The sequence below is a fragment of the Piliocolobus tephrosceles genome, chromosome 9 (assembly GCF_002776525.5).
Source record: "Piliocolobus tephrosceles isolate RC106 chromosome 9, ASM277652v3, whole genome shotgun sequence".
NCBI classification, from domain to species: domain Eukaryota; kingdom Metazoa; phylum Chordata; class Mammalia; order Primates; family Cercopithecidae; genus Piliocolobus; species Piliocolobus tephrosceles.
In genome coordinates, this window is record NC_045442.1 from 17,091,291 (window position 1) to 17,112,364 (window position 21,074).

A 21,074-nucleotide genomic window follows, 5' to 3' on the forward strand; every position below is an offset into this window, starting at 1 on the left:
AGCTCAGTGCCCTTTTTCATTGCTTCCAACAAGACTGGATGTCCCTCTGAACTTTATGTTAATAAAGTCAATGTTAATACAGTATATTTTCATGGCCCCAAAGATTCTATCCGTGTGCATTCTGAACAATGTGCCACTTTTGTTGCTTAAAAAACAAATAGTAAAGTCCAATCAAGTTGGCCTCATGCAACCCCTTAAATCTAGGAACCTGATCAGATTTGGTCAGGGCCATAAAGACAGGGCAGGCCTACCCCAGAGAGGCCTGGACTCCACATCTCCTTAAGTCAGGGTTTTAGGGCTGTGGATCTGTGGGTCTGAGCTTGGACTCCCCAGTGGCATCAGAAAGTGGACTGTAGACACCCACACTGATCAGTAGTCAAAGTTCACATTGGTGATCTTGGAACCTGCTTCCTGGGGATTTTCTCCAGCTGCATAACCGATAAAAGGACAAAGGTTTCAGGAAGGGAATGTGGGAGGAGTGAGTAGGGGCCCGGCCCCGCTCCAGCTTGGGTCTCCATCTGCTGCCTTCCCTGCCCGTGGAGATCCAACCATCTCTGCCCCCGCAACTGGGACCCAGGTCACCACAGCTCACTCCAAGTTTCAGAGCAGTGCCTTGGCCGAGTGTTTATGGATGTGGCCAACAGCCTTGGGGAGCCTCCCCAATTGGCTTCCTCTCTCCAGGGCTATACCTTCTTCTCAGTTTCCTTCCTATTTTAAAACTGTTGTTCCCAAGTCATCACCCATAGCTGTTAGTCTGGGAAGCACGGACAGACAGACTGTCCTTGACCAGGGAGCAGGGGTCTCACCCACGGCCAACCAACCACCCCCCTCCCTTATACCTTGGTTCCAATCACTACCCTCAGATGATCCCTATCACTTCTGGGTATTGGCAGATGCTGCCTCCTCCTAGCTGGCCTCCCAGCCTGCAGTCTTGGTAGGACATCTTCCTTCTGTAGCAGGACAAGCCGCAGACAGAACTCCTCAGACACCAGATTAAAGAAGAAAGAGGTTTTTTATTTGGCCGGGAGTGTTGGCAGACTCGCGTCTTAAGAACCGAGCTCCCCAAAAAAGAAATACTTGGCCTTTTTAAAGGCTTACAACTTTAAGGGGTCCATGTGAAAGGGTCGTGATAAATCGAGCTAGCATGGGAAACGTGACTGGGGCCTACATGCATCAGCTAACAGAATAAAAAGTTTTACAATGCTTTTTTTCATACAGTGTCTGGAATTTACAGATAACACAAGTAGTTTAGGTCAGGGGTTGATGTTATTATTACTACTTTTTTTAAACTCCTAGGGCCGGGTGGTGGTGCCAAGGTTGTCTGGCTATTTATCTTATTTTTGTTTCTTTCTCTCTTTCCTCCTGTCTTGTGAACTAGGCAAGGTGGGGGGAGGAGGGCAGCAGGAGTAGTAGTGGTCTCCTTCCTTACTTCAAGCCTGGGCTGGTAACCACCCTCTCTGTGGAACCTCTCATCTTGCTCCTTCCCACTTCTGAAATTCCCTGGCCTGGGATCTACGTCGCTTTTTGTGCCTAGCAGGCAGCATCACAGTGCTTTTTTCAGGGGCAGCCTCCCTAACACCCAGCATGTCTTCTGCTTTCCTCTCCTGCCAATGCCTGGCACAGAGGTGGGCACAGAGCTGGTGTTTGATAAGTGTTTGGCGAATCGACGTTCCATTAATTGAGCTCTTTGCCAACACGGTGCAGCCTTGTCTGGGATGTGGGTTCACTGCGGATGCTGCTGAAACTGACAGAGAACCCGAGGGTTCGGTTGTCTCCCACTTGGTGCCACCATCCAAGGGCTGCGTGTCCCTGGCCGCCGCCGTCTTTATCACCCTCGTCATCACCGCAGTTTTTCGAGCACTCGCCTTGCACCCTGTCCTGTGAGGCTCCTTCCTAAGGTCGCTCCTTTGATCCTCGCCACGACCCTGCTTTGGAGGGACAATGGAAGCCCACTCGCATTCAAGTCTTAAGTTCAATGATAGCTTGACGTGGCCACGCAGGTTAGAAACAGAAGTCGGCACCAGGACTGCAGGGGTGGGATGCGGGGCTTGGTGAACCAAGGGGAGACTCCCTGGGGGGAGTAGTGACCTGGGACACTGCAGGGCAGAAATGCCGCCTGGAAGAACGCCCGCTCCTCCCAGGTCTGTGTGGGTTGGGCCAATGGGTTCGCCAGATTGGCTGGGGGGCGCTCCTCGGGGTCCCAGCCGATTGGCTAACGGAAAAGCCCGTTTCAGCAGGGCCCGCCCTGGGCAGCCCCGACCCAGGGGAGCGGGACGGAAGCCCGGGAGCACCCTGCACCTGTGCCCGCCTCTGGGCACCTCCCCAGCAGCCAGGGCCAACGAGGGGTCCTCTCACCCTCGAATCTACCTCCTCAGAGAGGCTCGTCCTCCTGGGCCTGCCGCGATCCCTCGGGGTAGTCTCGGTGAGTCAGGGAGGGTCCTTGAAAGAGGGGTCCGGGGCCCGGCCCTCCGGCCTGACGGGGACAGCGGATCACTCAGTGAGTCTGAACAGCTACCTGCCCCTCTGGGCCTCAGTTTCCTCCCTGTGAAATGAGGGGCGGGGCTAAAGGCTGGTCCCCCTCGAACTGAGGCTCCGGAGTTCAGTCCATCGCCAGGAGCTCAGGCACGGAGATGACAGTCGACCCAGGCACAGGAGCCAGGGAGACTGTGTGACCCAAAGTCAATGGGGAGAAACCCAGGTATGGTGACGTGCTCGGGACATTTGCAAACGTTCCATTCCCTAATGTATCCCCGGGAGGCGGCCGCAGCAGGAGACAGACTCAGAGCATACACATGCACCAGTGAATTTTATTGGCATGAACGCAGCAGCCACGTAAGCGACGGAGCTTATGCCACCTAGCAGGGCGTGAGGGTGAGCAGCGTGTCTTCTCGCACTGTGTCTTCACTACAGAAGTTGTACCTGGGGAGAAAGGGAAGCTTTCTAAGCGTTTGGGGGTCACCTTAGCAAAAGCCAGGTGTTGCTGTTTTTTGTTGTTTTTTTTTCTTAAGGGGTTAAGCCCAAGTCACAGCTGATGAGTGATTCAGGAGGCACGAGGGGGCCCTAGGACTGGAGCTGCAACCAGCACCTGCAGTGCTTGCTGCCTGGAGGCTCTAGGACAAGGTCTGCTATGGTTCTGGAGTGTCACACAGGACGGTGGCCTCCGAAGGAAGGGACTCTCACTCCCTTGTCTCCACAGGTGCCTGGCGGCCACCATAGGCTCAGCAGCCTGGCTTACAGAGGGATGCTGTCCTCCAGTCACTCTCGGAAGGGGACAGCAGCCAACACACCCTGAGCCCTTCTTATCTGCGGCCAATTATGCTGCATAATTCACTTGCGCAAACTTGATCCTCACCACACATGTGTGAGGGGGTCTGATTATTAGTTCTACATTACAGGAGAGGAAACTGAGGCACAGAGGGCTCTCCATTAATCAGCAGAATAACAAAGATGCAAAAACAGGTCCATCTGATGCCAGAGGCTGTATTTTCAGGATCACACTTCAAGCCTTCCTTGACCTTGTCTTCCAGCTCTAGAGTCGGGGGACCTGACGTTCCTCCCTGGAGTTCCTCATGACCTTGCCCTCCCATTTTTGAATGCTTTGGGGCTAGTTATCTGAGGATTCTGAGGAAGGATGTAATAACTGGGAAGCTAAAGAAAATCAAGATTTTGGTCCAAGCTCTTCTCAGAATCCTCTCATATTTTTTAATAACTTTATTGGGGTATTAATTCCTACTAAAGAACGTGCCCACTAGGATTCCCTCCAATGACACAGTATCAAAAGAGAAAGGCAAGGCCTGGTGTGGTGGCTCATGCCTGTAATCCCCGCACTTTGGGAGGGTGAGGCAGGTTGATCACTCGAGGCCAGGAGTTTGAGACCAGCCTGGCCAACATGGTGAGACCCCGTCTCTACTAAAAATACAAAAATTAGCCAGGCGTGGTGGTGCATGCCTGTAATCCCAGCTACTCAGGAGTCTGAGGCACAAGAATCTCTTGAACCTGGGAGGTGGAGGTTGCAGTGAGCTGAGATCACGCCACTTGTACTCTAGTCTGGGCAACAGAGCGAGACTCCATTTCAGGAAAAAAAAAAAAAAGAGAGAGAGAGAGAGAGAGAAAGGCAGCCCTCTTCATTTGTGGAAGAGGGCTCCCTCTCATGACTGTTGAGAGTTCCATGATAAGAACGCAACATCCCATGATGGTAAATGTAAAAAGTCTTATAATTAACACAAAACAATGCAGATGTAAGCAGTTATGATTGTGGTTCTCTCAGGCCTAGCCACCTGTGAGCCTAGACTTCTCTCAGGCCTAATCACCAGTGAGCTCGGAAGCTTTGCCCCATTTCCTCACTTGTGTGCCTTGGCCCCTTCCCACCTTCTCTTCTCTGTTTCATTTTTTCTTCCAAGAAGCCCTAACCTGGCATCAGAGGCCTCCAATCATATTCCCTGCACTTGGGCCCTGTCGCCCCTCATGCACCTGGACCTGTCGCCCTGCCCCTGTGCCTTTCCTCCCTCCTCCTCCCTCCCTCATCCTGAGAGCTGCCCTTCCTTCCATCACAGCCTCCCCGGGGCCCTCTGCTTTCTTCCTTGGCCACTGTCTTTCTGAGCCTCTCCTGGGAGTTCTTTATTTGGTCTTTTGACCTTTCCTGTGAACCGTAAGTCTGATTTTTCTCAACAGCTAAACTGTAAGCTCCTTGAGTGTAGGCTCTGTCTTTGCATCCCTTACTAATGCCAGGCCATACAATAGGTACTTAATAAAGTCATTTGCAAGGGTACATTTACAATAGGTACTTAATAAAGAAAGAGAGGGGGACAGGGAGAAATAAAGAGGGGGAGGGCTGCCTTTCTCTTTAGATACTGTGTCATTGGAGGGAATCCTAGTCAGCAGGTTCCTTAGTAGGAACTGAAACCCCAATGAGGTTACTAAAAATTATGAGGCGATTCTGAGAAGAGCTTGGACCAAAATCTTGATTTTCTTTAGCTTCTTTTATTATTATTATTATTAAATGTTACTGGCCAGTTTCATAACAGGAAAACTTTTGAGTAATTCAACTAATTCAATGTTTTTATTCACCAAACTAGTTTGAGAGATTTGAAGCTGGTTTTGACTTTCCTCTGTTTAAAAACCTGATGTCTTATATCCAGCTGCTCTTAAGAAAGAGTCTCTCTGAGCAGACAGCGAGGGGAGCTGCACTCAGCCACTAGAATGCAGATGACAGCTGATGGGCACAGGGCCTCAGGTGTAGCCTTAAGTACGTTCTGTTCGATTTGCGGAAAGTTCAGAAAGCCTCAGCCTTTCCTCAGAAAACCTAGAAGATGCAATGCCCTGGCTGATTTGGCCTCGTATGTCTTACCTGTGAGCAAGTCATCTCCTGGGAACACCTCTCATTTTTATTTATTTATTTATTTGTGAGATGGAGTTTCACTCTTGTGGCCCAGGCTGGAGTGCAATGGCACAATCTTGGCTCACTGCAACCTCCGCCTCCCAGGTTCAAGTGATTCTCCTGCCTCAGCCTCCCGAATAGCTGGGATTACAGGCATGTGCCACCACGCTTGGCTAATTTTTGTATTTTTAGTAGAGACAGGGTTTCTTCATGTTGGTCAGGCTGGTCTCGAACTCCCGACCTCAGGAGATCCACCCACCTCAGCCTCCCAAAGTGCTGGGATTACAGGCGTGAGCCACCGTGCCCGACTGGGAACACCTCTCATTTTTAAGATTCCAGTGATGCCACCACCTGACATGTTTTTAACCACACAGTCCCAGGATTCAGGCCATGGGATGCTTGCTAATGAGGCCTCGGGGAGCTGAATTTTAGAAGCTGAGAATCCTCAGATGGGGTCAGGGAGGAAAGGATTTGGCTGCACCTCCAGCCTGCACAGGGCTCCCCACCAGCCCAGCCCAGTCTCCTCCATACTATGCTCTAGCTTATAAAGCCTCCTGGTTCCACCGACCACCTGGCAGGGCCAGCCTCTTTGTTCTCCTTGCCTTGTGGGGATAGGGAGAACCTCACTGGGTCATCCAGTCTGAGGAGATCCAGATGTGGAGTCAGCCCCCATTCTACTCTGCCACCCCACCCTCCCCACCTGGGGGAGTGACAATCTCTGGGACCTGACCTCGGTGACTCCACCTAACCCCAAACTTCAAGACCATCGGTGGCTGAGAGCCCAGGATCTCCTTCCCACAAAGCCACGTGTTCTACTGACCAGACCTGGGATCTGAGGTTCGAGACAGTTGCTCTGCCCTCTCAGGTCACCACTCCAACTCTTCCTCCAGCTGTCCCTTTTTCCTACCCACGGCCCTGTGCTTATTCAGGCCCAAAGCCAGGGAGACCACAGGTCAGGATCTCACAAGTATTGCAACCCTAGTGCTTTCTTGTCCTATATAAAATTCTCCATCTTTTCCTAAAACCAATTTATTTTCCGTTTTATTATCCTGAAATGTGATTGGTCTTCTCTTCTTTCAAGTATAGCTATTCACTAGCCCATACTTATAAACTTGTACCCTTCAAAAGGATTTCTTGATCTCTTTCTTATATTTTCTCATTTTACCTTGAAAGTACAGTCTTATCTTCTGTATTCCCACAGGCAGTGCTGAGAACACCCAATAAGGTGCACCCAACAGAAACATTTTATGCTCTTTGTCAGTTGCTTGTTTGGGGAGAAGGGGCCACAGATGAGTAAATTTTCTTGACTTTTCTTGCTTAACTATGCATAACTTTCTGGGGTGGGTTTTCATTATAACATGAATCTCTGCAAACATTTTTCAACACCAGCCAGCAAAGATACATACACCGTCTTCTCTTCTCCCTTTTGCACAGTGATCTTGGCAGCACCCACTTTGGGGAGGGTTGGATTTATCACATTGTTATTCCAAAGAAACTTGACTTTCTCAATTGTTCCAACATCCAGCTTTGCATCAAACTCATAGGAGTGGGTTGAGCCTGATGTGAGAATCCCCCTTGAAATAGAGAAACATAAACATCCCTGTTCATGGAAATGAGTTCTAATGACCATACAATGCCATGCTGCTGTTTTCTATTCTAGATTAACAAGATTATTTTTCTGAATTAATTTCCAAATAAAGGATGGAGACATGGAAAAGCCAGCAATATGCAAGCACTGTTCAAACTATGGTTTTTAAAACTCAAGTTTTAAAATTGAACACTTTCTTATAGAAAATAAAACAGAATTCCTGCATATCATTTTATATTTTTTGGAAGAATTATTTGTACAGTAACGAATTAGCCACATGATATGGCACAATAAGCATGGGTTATTGTACTAATCAGAAAACAGGATATCTGAAGTAATATTAGATTTATGTTTAAAAAACAAACATATGTTACGAGAGAAAGAGGCCAGGCGTGATGGCTCACACCCATAATCCCAGCATTTTGGGAGGCCGAGGTGGGCGGATCACTTGAGGTCAGAAGTTCGAGACCAGCCTGGCCAACATGGCAAAACCCCCCCTCTACTAAAAATACAAAAGTCAGCCAGGTGTGGTGGCCCATGCCCGTAATCTCAGCTACTTGGGAGACTGAGGCACGAGAATTTCTTGAACCCGGGAGGTGGAGGCTGCAATGAACCAAGATTGTGCCACTGCACTCCAGCCTGGGTGACACAGCAAGACTCTTTCTTAAAAAAAAAAAAAAGAGAGAGAGAGAAAGAACGAAATGCCTAGGTTTATAACAGAAAAGAAAAATTATTAGCAGAAGTCTGCAATTAACTTCAGTCCTAAAGTAATATAGTCCTGCGTTGCTTAACAATGGAGATATGTTCTGAGAAATGTATCCTTAGGTGATTTAATCATTGTGTGGACATCATAGCATGTACTCACACAAACATAGATGGCACAGCCTACTACATACCTAGGCTGTATGGTACAGCCTATTGCTCCTAGGTTACAAACCTGTACTACACGTTACTGTATTGAGTTCTGTAGATGATTGGAATAGAGTGGTAAGTATTTGTGTATCTAAACACCCAAGCATAGAAATAGTACAGTAAAAATATGGTATTACAAACTTATAGAGCAACTCTTGTGTATGTTGTCCATCAACTAAAATGTTGTTGCATGTTACATGACTGTAATTAAAAACCATTGACATATGAAGAGATGATAAGTGTTCAAATGAAGTGTGTGGTTTGAAGACTGTGTATATCATCAAATGAGGTAGTATTAAAATGGCAAATTACCTGAAGATATTGTACTGGTGAGTATTTCCCTTATTTCCAAACAAAGCAACTTTGATCTGACCAGTGGCTGTTCTTCCAGACAGTGTGATGGAAACCCCATATCTCCAGCCTGCACAGGAGATGGAAGAGTTCAATTTATTCACATACAAATTAGATGGCCTACATCCCAGACTTGTCTCCTTCTCTTACTCTGAGGCATCAAAGCATAAGAAATTCTTTTTAAAAAAATTATTATTATTATTATTTTTGAGATGGAGTCTCACTCTGTAACCCAGGCTGGAGTGCAGTGGTGCAATCTTGGCTCACTGTAACCTCCGCCTCTCAGGTTCAAGTGATTCTCATGCCTCAGCCTCCCTAGTAGCTGGAACTACAGGCACGCACCACCACGCCTGGCTAATTTTTGTATTTTTAGCAGAGACAGAGTTTCACCATGTTGGTCAGGCTGGTCTCCAGCTCCTGACCTCAAGTGATCCACCCGCGTCAGCCTCCCAAAGTGCTGGGAATACAGACGTGAGCCACCACGCCCAGCCAAAGTATAAGAAATTCTACTTGTTAATCTACAAATCAAACAAGGCCTTAAGGAGAAGTATGTATTCAGCAGTATCCCCCTCTAGAACTGCATTGCCCAGTGAGGAGGTCACTAGCCACATGTGGCTGCTTACATTTAAATCCAAATTAAATACAATTACAAATTTAGTTTCTCAAACTCATTAGCTGTGTTGCAAATATTAAATTGCCACATGAGGCTAATGGCTACACAGAATATGCCCCTCATTGCAGAAAGTTCTATTGGCCAGCTCTGCTCCAGAATGACAGTACAGTGAGTTAAGGTGAAGAGAGAGGGAATAGGGGCTTGTCTCCACATTTGGGAAGGTAGCTCGGGAGTGCAGCCTGGCAACCACCTCGAGGGCGGGGACTGTGTTTCATCTTTGCTCCCCAGGACCCTGGGCAGTCTCTAGCACAGAGTAGGTGCATGAGCAGTTGTCACTTAGGCTTCTACCTGAAGTGCTATCCCAGGGCCTGCATGCACACACACACACAAATACAAATGCATATGCACAAACATGCATGTGCGTGCACACGCACAAATACATATACAGAAACATACGCATGTGTGTGCACACACACAAATACATCTACACAAACATACACATGTGCATGCACACACACAAATACATATACACAAATATGCATGTGTATGTGCACACACACACAAACCTACACACATATAACCACACACATACACATAGACACCCACATATGAATACACACACATGCACCCACATATACATAAACATACAGACACATATATGCATACATATATAAACACATGCATACACATAAAGGTACATGCACACATAAACACACTCACACATGCATGCATACACCCACACAGTGCACAGATGTACATTAATATACACACACACGATTCTTGCCTAACTCCTATTCATCTTTCATATATTCAGAGACCTTGTCCCTGACCCTCCTTCTGGTCAGGGCCAGGTTCCCTGTCCCATAATGTCATGGCAACAGCCACCAATCCCAACACACTTGTAGTTGCTTGCTCAGTTTCTCTCTTCAGCTGGATTATTAATTTCATGAGAGGAGTGTCTTGTTCGTCCCTGCATCCTCAGTGTCTAGCGTAGTCTGTGGCCCATAAATAATTGTTGATTGAGGAATGAATACATAATTTTTGAATGTTTAATTTGTTGTTGAAATATTGGCAAGTATTTCATGCATCACAACATCAGTGGAAGGATTGATTAACCAATGTCTTCTTACAAAAAAATACAGAGTGATATATATGGTGATAGAAATGTTCTGTATCTTGATTTGGAGGTGGTTACACAACTATTCATTTGTCCACACTCATAGAAGTATATGTTAAAAAGCATGCATTTTGCCGAATATAAATTATACCTCAATAACTCTGACTTTAAAAACTATGTAAGATGTGTTATATATTTATATGAATATATAACCTCTGTCTTTACTGGGCCACCTCCTATGGAACTGTCAGAGGGCAAGTTGGTACTAAGTGGTCCGAACATGCCCAGTCTCTACCCTGTGTCTTAGTCCATTGTCTTAGTTCATTCAACTGGTTTTAGAGAGAAACCATCCTTCCCCCTGTTTCCCACCTGCACTCCACCAGCAAGGCAGCCCCTGGGCATCAGGGATGCATAGACAGAGGGGAAATCAGAGAATGGAGCTGGGCTTCTTAAGGGACACAGCCCAGTAAAGAGCTGGTACCAATTACATCTTTGCTGAATGAAGAGAAGAACAGGTGTGTCTGATGTGGCCTTAAAAAGGAAAGAAACGATGAACTGTGGAGTGGTACAAATTCAGGGTAGCTGAATTTGTCACAAGGTCACAAGGATGTGCAAATTGGCCTCATCCTATTAATGATACTATTTGCTTGCTCTCATTTCATGCTACAGAAATAGAATGGAAGAAATGCACACTCTTTCTAAATCCTCAGTTGACTTGTAACTGGGATAGTTTGGGTGAATGTGTCCATTTCTAAGATAATCAAAATGTATGCACAAATATTTCAGGTTGAAAGCAAGCCCCTCATTTGTAACAGAAACTATATACTTGCTTTACATGGGCAGGTAGTCAAAGTGCAACTTACGAGCGAAATTGCTAGTCTCTCCTGTGTTCAAGAAGAATTTCTGCTGCTCTTCACTTGTCCTGCCAGCAAATTTATCAGCATAGTGACCCATCTGTGGGCATCCTTGATCTGGACAGGGGAAGCACTTGTCCTAATGAGAAGAGATAGATGGGACTGTAAGGAGAATTTGTATTTGTATGATTGATACATCTGAGGGAGCAGACACTCAATTTTCCTACAGCCTAAGCGTTCTCCTTTGTGACAGCAAGGGGGTTGGGGCAGATAATCTCTAAGTTACCTTCATCTGGATCAGGGTTGCCAACTTTTAGGCACAACACATTAGAATTATTTGAGGAGCTTTAAAAAATACTGATGCCCAGGACCTAGGTTAGATCAATTATACCTTCCGTTAAATGGTGAAGTGGTGAATGATAAGCAGCCAACTCTCTGGGACAAAAACCCTGGATTGCAGTGCCTACCAATTTCGGTGGTGTAAATACTCTGACTGTGGCCAATTTCAGGCTACTAACACGATGTCTCTGAATGTGGAGTTGGGAAGGGATACTCACACTGGCTCTCGTGAACCAGAGTAGGCAGTCTCTAGCCTGTCATTCTTCCATCTCTCCCCTTGTTGCCAGTCTGGCATATAGGACTCCAGCATCCACCTTGCTTTCTCTCTGGTGTGAATTATTCTCAATACATTCTTCTACTCTTGCTCTGCCCGTGCCAGAAATGTACATTCCTGTGTTTTCTAAACTCTATCATTTTTAAGCCAGATTCAGAGGTCGCCTCCTGCAGGAAGCCTCTCTATATCATCGAATTGACTGCTCTTTCTCTCTGATTTCCCAGTTTTCCTCTGCCACATGACTCATCTCATCGAAAATTTTAGCCACCTCCTGCCTAAAGTCATTTATGTTTTTTCCTCTTCCACTCCACAGGACCATGAACTCTGAGGGACAATGCAAAACATGTAGTGAGAAGGCATTGCAAATCCCAAACACAGCAGGACAACAGTCCCGCAGTGGGGTGATGCCCATTGCTGGAGGCAGGACAATAGCTTACAGACTCAAAGGACTTGTAGGAAGCACAGGGGTATGCAGCAAACCCATCGGTGTCGAGGATGCTTTCCAAGTAATACTTGTAGCTTCTTAGGTGATTGCAAGCCACAAAATCCTGGGTTCCTGGGAAAACAAATAAGGAAGCCTGAACAGGTTGTTGGGGGGCTGAAACAACTTCTCTGCCTCTCTCTCCAAATGGGATGGCTCCAAAGTAGGACCATACTTTCAGAAACTTAAGATAAATCCAAAATTCAGCCACAATAATGACAATTAACGTATAGAGGGTGCTTTCTGGGTGCCAGGCAACGTTCTGATCACTTTACATGCCTTGTCCATGTAATCCTCAGTCTTCCTAGGAGGTGGGTACTGTATCATTCCTATTTATACATTATCATCTCATCCCTACTTTACAGAAAGAACTACAGAGTATAGGCTCAGACTTACAGTTTAGCTAATAGGTGGGAAGGCTGGTAATTAAACCCATGCCCATCTGGTCTTGAGCTCATCCCTCCAACCTTTGTGCCATCTCATGTCCCAGGCACCATGCTGGAGGTCCTCAAAGACATGACTAGATGTGACATGACCAAGCCAGTGTGAGGACATTTCCATGCAGCAGTTATACAAATAAAAACAAGGACTGTATAACTTTAGGTGGCTTTGTATGAGCTTCACTCTCATAGTGTCTTGATTTTCCTTGCAACCTTTCTTGGCTCCCTGCAACTCCTGCCAAGTGACAAATGTTACATTACACCTTCTAGACCTGGCCTGAGCTTGCTGGGCCATTACTGATGAAGAGTTTCGGCTGCCCTATGCATGCAAACCCTCACGAGGCTGTGACAGACAAACTGCATATGTCCTCATTTTTAAAAATTATTATTATTATTATTTTTTGAGACAGAGTTTCACTCTTGTTGCCCAGGTTGTGGTGCAATGGCATGGTCTCGGCTTACTGCAACCTTTGCCTCCTGGGTTCAAATGATTCTCCTACCTCAGCCTCTCGAGTAGCTGGGATTGCAGGCATGCACCACCACGCCTGGCTAAGTTTTGTGTTTTTAGTGGAGACGGGGTTTTACCATGTTGATCAAGCTGGTCTCAAACTCCTGACCTCAAATGATCTGCCTGCCTTGGCCTCCCAAAGTGCTGGGATTATAGGCATGAGCCATCATGCCTGGCCTGTCCTCATTCTTAATATTTGCTTTGATGGCATCCATATATGCCAAGCCATTTGGATGAAATTCAATAAAAATCTTTACTCATTACATTTGGTCAGACTACTAAGTGTTTTTTCTTGTGTGGTGCCACATAATAAGTCTGGATGAAAACTTCACCTGTCCATTGTCCTTTTGGCCTCATTAGATACAGAGTCAGAGCTGTGTCTGCAGGATGCCCTTTCTTCCCAAGTGCGCTAGATCAACAATAAAGAATAACCACGTGCAATAACAGTCTCCCATCTCACCTTCCTTAACTGTGACTGCTCCTCATTCCTACTCAACATAGGTAAGCAATGGCTCTCATTTTGCAAATAGGCTTGCTGTGGAAACTATTGGGAATATTCTCATTCTAGCTACTGAAGGGGAGCTGATTATATCATTTTGAACCTTATCACTGATTCCCAAGAGAGAATTTGTAGCAAAAGTCTCTTAGTTACAGTCAGGATGTTTGCTCTTATGCTATTTCCTGGCTCTATCAAGTAACTACCAATTGATTGTTGGAGTCACAGCTTTAAGTGACAGTTTCATAATTCTTTGTTGCTTGTACATGCCAGGACATCCACAGCAGTTTTAAGGAAACACAAAAGCAGTAAAGCTGAGATATAACAAATACTATGTAGCTACATTTTTTTCCGAAATAATCCTCAGAAGAGGGAATTGTGTATTTTTAAAGACAGTTTCATTTTTATTCTTAAGATTTGCTATACAAAGGTATTGGTCGCTCCAGGAAAGCACCCGCCCTGTTCCCCTCACCCCACCACGACTTTACCTGCCCAGATGCCATCTAGATCCACAATCTGAGACAGGGCATTCTTCTTGCATCCCAGCATGTTCTCTCCTCCGTTAGGGAAGAAGTCAAGATGACCCATCTGTTGATTCGTTCCAAAACCTGAAATGTTTAGAATAGCAATGAGCTTTCTGTCATGCAGGACTTTCATGCTTAAAACACAGTCATGCATGCTCACAGCTGGAGCATCGTGGGCCTCACCCAAGAATGGGATCAGGGGAGCTGTATCCGTGTGAATCACATCGACAAAGTCAGCATCAGAGGGATCTAGTCGCACCTCTTCAGGAGTACCTTCAAAACTTGCTTCTACAGGATCTAACCCTAAAAGAGATGATCAGCACTACAGAACAATAGACCTGACTGTAGATGTCAGCAGCACCAAGGTGTACAGCTGCCCAGGCTATGCACTGCCCAAATCAAGGGGTACCATGCCCCGGAGTTGTGCAGTGCCATGACCTTGGGTGCTATATATGAGGACATAGAGTCTGAATGTGGTTCATTACAAAGGGGTTCCCAGTGGCATGGATGGAGGAGGGCAGATGAGCAAAGAAATTTAGATTTTGTTTAAGCAAGGATTTTTTACACACCAGAGTCTCCCGTTTCCTTGTGTATCCTTCTTCTTCAACATCCTTTCTCTCCTCAAGTTTGAGGGATGAAGCAATGTGGTATCATAGTTAAGAACATAGGTTCTGGGTCTAGGTTGCCTGGCTCCAAATTCCTACCCAGCTGCTTTTGGGGCAAGATGCATGACCTTGAGCATGTCACTCTACCTTTTTGTGCTTCAGGATCTTTATTTTACAAAATGGGGTGATAATGGCAACTGTTTGATTTGGTTGTTATTGATTAAATGAGTTGCTATGCAGCACTTAGCACAATGCCTGGTGTATACTCATGGGTGTATACGTAAGATATTAATAATTATTATTTTTGACAATTTTCCTTCTTAGCAGGGATCTTGGATTTGTTAATGGTTTTTGAAGGCTTGGTTAGGGCAGCTGATAAAATAGGAACATGAATGTAGTTGCCAGCTGAAAATAAAAGAGAGATTTCTTATAAAGAGTTGCTTGAGCCAAACATCAGCAAAACCAGGTATGGATCTCGGTTCTCCCACTGACGAGTTGTGTGGCTTTGGGCAAGTTATTTGCATCCCTGAGCCTTTTTCTTCAGTTCTGAGAATTATATGAGAAAATATAAATTTTTGTGCAGTATTTGGGATAAGCAGGCACTTAATCTATGCTTATTATAATAATTATAATAACATTATTATTATGATCACCATCATATTATGTAGATATATCTTGTTGCTGTTATAATTCAAATGCTTTGATTGGGTTAAAAGAATGCTTTTGGCCATAACGGCGACTGGGCTTCTACCAGTAGAAGCAGTGGGAAACAATTTTCAGATTCTATTCTGCCCTTGATTTCAAAGAGAAGGGAGAAAGACTTGGCAATATAGACCCTCCTTGATGATGTTTCGCTTATGTTGATACTAGTCTAATTCTGCGTTTTCCTGGGTGCCCAGTCCTGCTGAGAAACCAACACCACCAGAAAACTGGGACTTGGAAAGGAGGCGCTAGGACAGAGGTGGAAGAAGCAAAGAGGAACAAAATCACCCTTCCCTTGCCATGAAGGTGGCACATGAGCTTCTTGGGGGGCTCCCTAAAATGTTCTGCGTAGGCTCCAAGCAGCTCTATCACAGCCAGGGGGCAGTCTCCTTCAGGGGAGCTCTGAACTGGGCTGCATTCTTGAGACCTCATTCCGGGGTTTCTGGGGACAAAACTGGGGCCCTGCCCCTGGGGCCTTACCTGTAATCCTGCTCAGGCCTGGAGTCTTGCTCCCTGCCTCTCCAGCCACGTGGGCTCCCAGGCTGTGGCCGATGAGGTGAACTTTGGAAGGTGGATAGCTGTACTCTGTCTGGAGAGGGGGGATTGTATTTTCAGGACATTTTTTTTTGCTGTAGTTTTTCTAAAATGCCAGCCTGATGGATATTACTCCTCCACTGAAAAACTTCCATGCCTCTCATTGCCTTTAGGATCAAGCCCAAACTCATTTTGAAGGCCTCAGAGGTTTCCTAACTCATCATCTATTTTTCTAGACTCTTCAGCCAAACCCTTTGTTGAACTTTCAGACCCTCGATTACATCATAGCCTCTCACCTCTGGGCCTGGTTCGTTCTTCTCTTCCTGTTGTTGTCTATCCCCCAAGCACTTGCCAGCTAACATCAACAGACTAGCCTTCAGCTCTCAATTTAGACGTCTCTTCCTTGGGAGACCTCCTTAATGCCTTTCCCTGCCCCATCAGTGTGGATTAGCTGCCTTCTATGTGTTCCTGCAAAGCTCCTACCCTCCCCATCAGAACCCACTAATAGATCACACTCTACTGGCATTGCAAGTCTTCACTGCAAGCTCCTTGACGGTCTGGGACCTCATGTGTCTTTTTTACTTCCTCACACACACCTGACATTGTGCTCCAAAAAAACTGGTGAACGAGCAAATCAAATAGAGCTATGAGGTATTTGCACGTGTTGATCTCAGAGACGTTCACCCAAAGGCACTTCATTTATTGGTCTCCCATACTTCTTGTACAAATACCATGGGTTTTGATTTCTGCAGGAGTGGAGAAGTTGGTTATTTTGTAGACCCTTTAGCTATAAGAGAAATGGCTCTGGTCATTACCTAGTACAGAAAATAGTCACAAAGGATTAGAAACTTTAAAGAATTAAAAACTGAAACAGTTAGCTAAAATGAAAGTGTAGGAAGAAATAAGTGAAATGATTGTGGCAGAAGGAATTCCCCAACATCAATAGCACCCACCCCACCAGGCCAGTAGAGTTGACACATGCCAATTGCATGTACTGTCCGTTGGCTCTCTGTGGCTCTCTCTGGCCATGCTGTGTTTCACCCCAAACAGAGCCCACCTGATGTTGTGGGTGAATTCTGAAGCTAGATGGTTTGGATCAAAAGGCACCTCTTCTATTCATTTGCTTTATGACTTTGGGAGCAAACTAGTTAAACTTTCTGGGCCTCAGTTTCTTTATCTGTAAATTGAAGATGATTTAAAAAAATAAACTTTCTAAGTGTTAGCAATTCTCATTTTTGCTTCCACTGGTGTGTCATTATGAAGGCAAATTTCAGAGTTTTAGAAGTAAGATCTGGATATCAATTTTTTCTCCTTCTTTAATCCATAACTCTCAGCTGCGTCTCTACCAGAGACCAGCAGGCACTACTTCCCTCCTCACATAGCCCAGCCAGCTGACTCACCCAGAGGATGTCGAGCATCTGGGCCACCTGGGCGCCCACCACTCGCGCATTGTTGGCAGCCTGTGTGTAGGTCGTTTGGGAGCCCTTCTTCCAGTCCACGCAGATGCAATTCACCTCCTCCACCTTGAACAGGTTCTGGTATTGGGGAGATAGCAAGATTGGGGAGATCATGGGAGCAGGGGAAACCTTATCCAGCCAGGGCTCAGAAATGGTCGCTTCTCTCTTCTCCTAGCTAGGGCATGAGATAAACTAGACTCTATTAGGGAATCCTGTTGGTAATTAAGAGTTATCCTTCAGGGCGAATGCTATGAGAAAGGCAAACTGATTTCCCCTCCAGCTTGCAGATTAATTGGAAGCTGGCCACTCTCTGGTTTCCTTCAACCAAATTCAGTAAGGTTGATTAGGAAGGGAAAAACAATTGCATCATGAAAAGAGTCCTGTTTCAAAAAAAGAAAAGGCGTAGGTGCAATCTCCGGTGGCCAGTGTCAAAATGACCTTGCGGATTTGACTATGAGGCATCCTTTCAGGCTCTTGGCGATGCCCCAGCCTGCTGGGCGTTTACAGAGCTGGAAAGTGAGAGAGAAGCTTCACTATTTTTATAGTCATGATGACACAGTACTTCATGGAGAAGACACATGTAGATATTTGAAAAATAGAACTGTACTGATTTAAAAGAGATTGAAGAATTCTGGAAGGAAAATGTCTTCCTGGATGTCGAAGGAGCTGATATATCTTTAGGAGTTCTGCCAGGCTCTACATATTACCAGCTTGAATTTAAAAGGGTACTATAAATTTAAAATCCACTTGGAATCATTCCACATACAGTATACTAATATGTGTGATCGCTTGCACAGAGATAGTGAGAGTTTTCTCCTCAGGACTTTTCTTTTCTTTTCTTTTTTGAGACAGTCTCGCTCTGTCACCCAGGCTGGAGTGCAGTGGCACGATCTCAGCTCACTGCAACCTCCGCCTCCTAGTTTAAGCAATTCTCTTGCCTCAGCCTCCTGAGTAAACTAGGACTACAGGCGCCTGCGACCACACCTGGCTAATTTTTGTATTTTTAGTAGAGACAGCGTTTCACCATGTTGGTCAGGTTGGTCTCGAACTCCTGACCTCAGGTGATCCACCCACCTTGGCCTCCCAAAGTGCTGGAATTACAGGCATGAGCCACGGCACCTGGCCAGGACTTTCATTTTCAAGCTGTCCTAAGGAATCTTTCACAAGCCTGGAAAATTTGGAGCATAAACTGCATCAATAAGATGCTTATTAATGATAGGACAGGAAAGGTGCCAAGAGTGAAATGCCTGCTAAACCAAGGCCAAATGCAGAATGTCTTTAATTTTCTGGGTTTGTAATTTTTCCTTTTGACATTACCGGTTGGTGTTATTAATGTATGTGTGGAAGGCAGGCTCCTGAGGTAAATTCTTAGATGACAGAAAAATCGATTGAACCAGTCTCCACATAAAGAGAAAGGATGACGGTATATTGTGGTATATCGCATGCACGTGTGTGTGTGCGCGCATATGCACAAGTTGCACACATGTCCATGTGTGTGTGCGCACATGTGTGTATTCTTTTGTTGCTCTCCTTCTGACCTATATTCCATGTAGGTGGCACTTTCTACTCTGTCATTGCAGTAGCTCAATTTTAGTTTTCTGTTTTTCTTTTCTTTTTTTTTTTTTGAGATGGAGTCTTGCTCTGTTGCCCAGGCTGGAGTGTAGTGGCGCAATATTGGCTCACTGCAACCTTTGCCTCCAGGTTCAAGCGATTTTCCTGCCTCAGCCTCCCAAGTAGCTGGGACTACAGGCGCCTGCCACCATGCCAGGCTGATTTTTGTATTATTAGTACAGATAGGGTTTCACCATGTTCACTAGGCTGGTCTCGAACTCCTGACCTCAGGTGATCCACCCACCTCAGCCTCCCAAAGTGCTGGGATCAATTAAATGGTCACAGAAACACATGTCAGCCTCTCAGGGATATGGGAAAGATTTGAAGAAAAAAAGCCCTATAGTCCCTTGTTTATGGGATACAAAGTACTCTCACTAAAAATGGAAGCAGAAAACATCGGGCCTTGGTTTAACCAGAAATTAGATAGTAGGAGTATTTTTCTAATAGCGAATGTGGTTGCTTCAGGGTGCAGATGTGCAGAAACATGGAAAGGCATTTTAATTTTTGTGAAGAGAAGCATTTTAATTGCATAAAGTTACCTAATATGTAAAGTTTTCTTGAGTGCATAAAGCGAGGCAGAGATGTCAGCAGGAAGTGTTGGCCTTAGCTGGCCACAGGGATCAGAGCCGGCTCCTACCTTGCACATGTCTATCACCCAGCGCTCATCTCCTTTGTCTATGAAGCCGTGGATGATGAATCGGGTCTTTCTGGCTGTTTGAAAATTTGATGCCTCAATTGTTGATGGATCAGAGGGGAGGAGAATCTGTGACAAATGCAGAAGTGCTACATGTTTTCGCAGCCCAGCCTCACAGGCCTGTCTTTCTCCTTCCTCATCTCCGCCTGTCCCAATGCCTCTACTTTTCAAAGCTCAGCAAAAAGCCACCTCTTCCATGAAGCCCACCCCGATCTCCCTTTTCCTGCCCCATCTCTCCAGGTGAGTAATCACTGCTTCTACTAGGCCTGGATTGTGGTTTGAGTTCTTACCTTCCCTGTGGTTCTTGTTAGACAGTAAGCTGTTTGCTCCAGACCAGAATCACACGGCAGCTAGAGGTTCTGGCAAATGTGAACCATTCATTCATGCAAACCAACATTACTAACGACCTGCTCTGTCTAGGTCTAGCCAGGTCTAGGGGGCAGCTTGAGGGATGGGGTGGGGCATGGTGGAGGAAGGTGGCACAGAGATAAGGTGCAGGGTGAACATAGCCCTGTGCCCAGTTACAGTGACATTAACATGACAGAGGTCTCACTTGAAAGTTGTCTGGGTTTTCATTGGTGTACAGCAGGAAGCGGGTGCCGATCTTCTCAGGGGTCCAGGGGAGAATTTTTAGGGGCCTGATTGCTGTCCCGCCCCAGGGCTCAGTGTCATAAAAGCACCCGAGGTCCTCATAGCAAACTTCTTTTCTTGCAGAGAAAGGAATCTGCTTAAGGATTTGCTCTCGAGGCGTGCTCTGGGGTGTCACTGCTGTTCGGGCCTGGTCACTCTTCTGTTCAGGGACAGTCTGAAGACAATGGATGAAACTACTGCAACCCTTCCCACTCTCTTCTTGACCCCAGTGCCCACCTACTGGCCTGGTAGCAGTCCCATTGAATCCCACAGGGACACCACTGGTAGCTTTGTTTAGAACTACCATCAAAACTGGAAAGTTCTAAGTCCCATTCCTAGCTCTTCTGATACATTTATTTGACTAATATGATAATGGGCATTGATAAGTCAATATGTTAACTCAGGCAGATGTTTCATGCTTTACTTAGAAATGTCTGGCCTTGGGCACCCCGAGAATGAAGGTAGGCCACTGGGGGGATCCCCAGAAACAGGTCTCACTTAAACTGCCCAGCCTACTCTCCCAGGCAGAGTGCCAGCCCACCACTTCTCTCTGGTACCCTGGAGCTGCTGGGAGCCCTGCCAGTTAAAGCTTTCTCTGGCCAGGGCTGAGAGCTTAAGTTTAAGCCCTTCCTACGGGGCAGGAGTGGTGTTTCTTACCTTTGGCTGCTCCCAGCAGGAAAAGTGTGATTGTCCAGAAGATCAGCATCTACAATAAATTCAAACATAACTCAGTTTCACCAGGCATTGCCAGGACAGTGAGCACCGACGCCCTTGACTTCAGTACTGTTTGCCTCACCTGTACGTCACAGCAGGGGGAAAGGAGTGGCAAAGGTGGCTTACCCTGTCTAATATTCCAGATGTTCTCTCCCACCGGATCGAATATCCAGGCCTTTGTAAAAATATATATTCCAGCCTTATCATTTAGACACTACTTCAAGAAAACAGCAGGTGATGATAACCCATGCTG

The 21,074-nt window shown here is 46.0% G+C and overlaps 1 protein-coding gene across 1 annotated transcript; it reads right to left on the reverse strand.

The window, feature by feature from the left end:
* Positions 1-2,787: 2,787 nt before the first annotated feature.
* PNLIPRP1 (pancreatic lipase related protein 1) lies at positions 2,788-20,813 on the reverse strand. The gene is made up of 12 exons (XM_023224393.1): positions 20,765-20,813; positions 20,031-20,185; positions 19,421-19,546; positions 17,116-17,250; positions 15,662-15,770; positions 14,058-14,177; positions 13,839-13,958; positions 11,863-11,981; positions 10,822-10,951; positions 8,190-8,298; positions 6,784-6,951; positions 2,788-2,919 (listed from the first exon to the last, which is right to left on the reverse strand). The coding sequence occupies exons 1-12, from the start codon at positions 20,811-20,813 to the stop codon at positions 2,856-2,858; spliced, it is 1,404 nt and encodes a 467-aa protein (XP_023080161.1). The 3' UTR covers positions 2,788-2,855.
* Between the last annotated feature and the right edge of the window lie 261 nt (positions 20,814-21,074).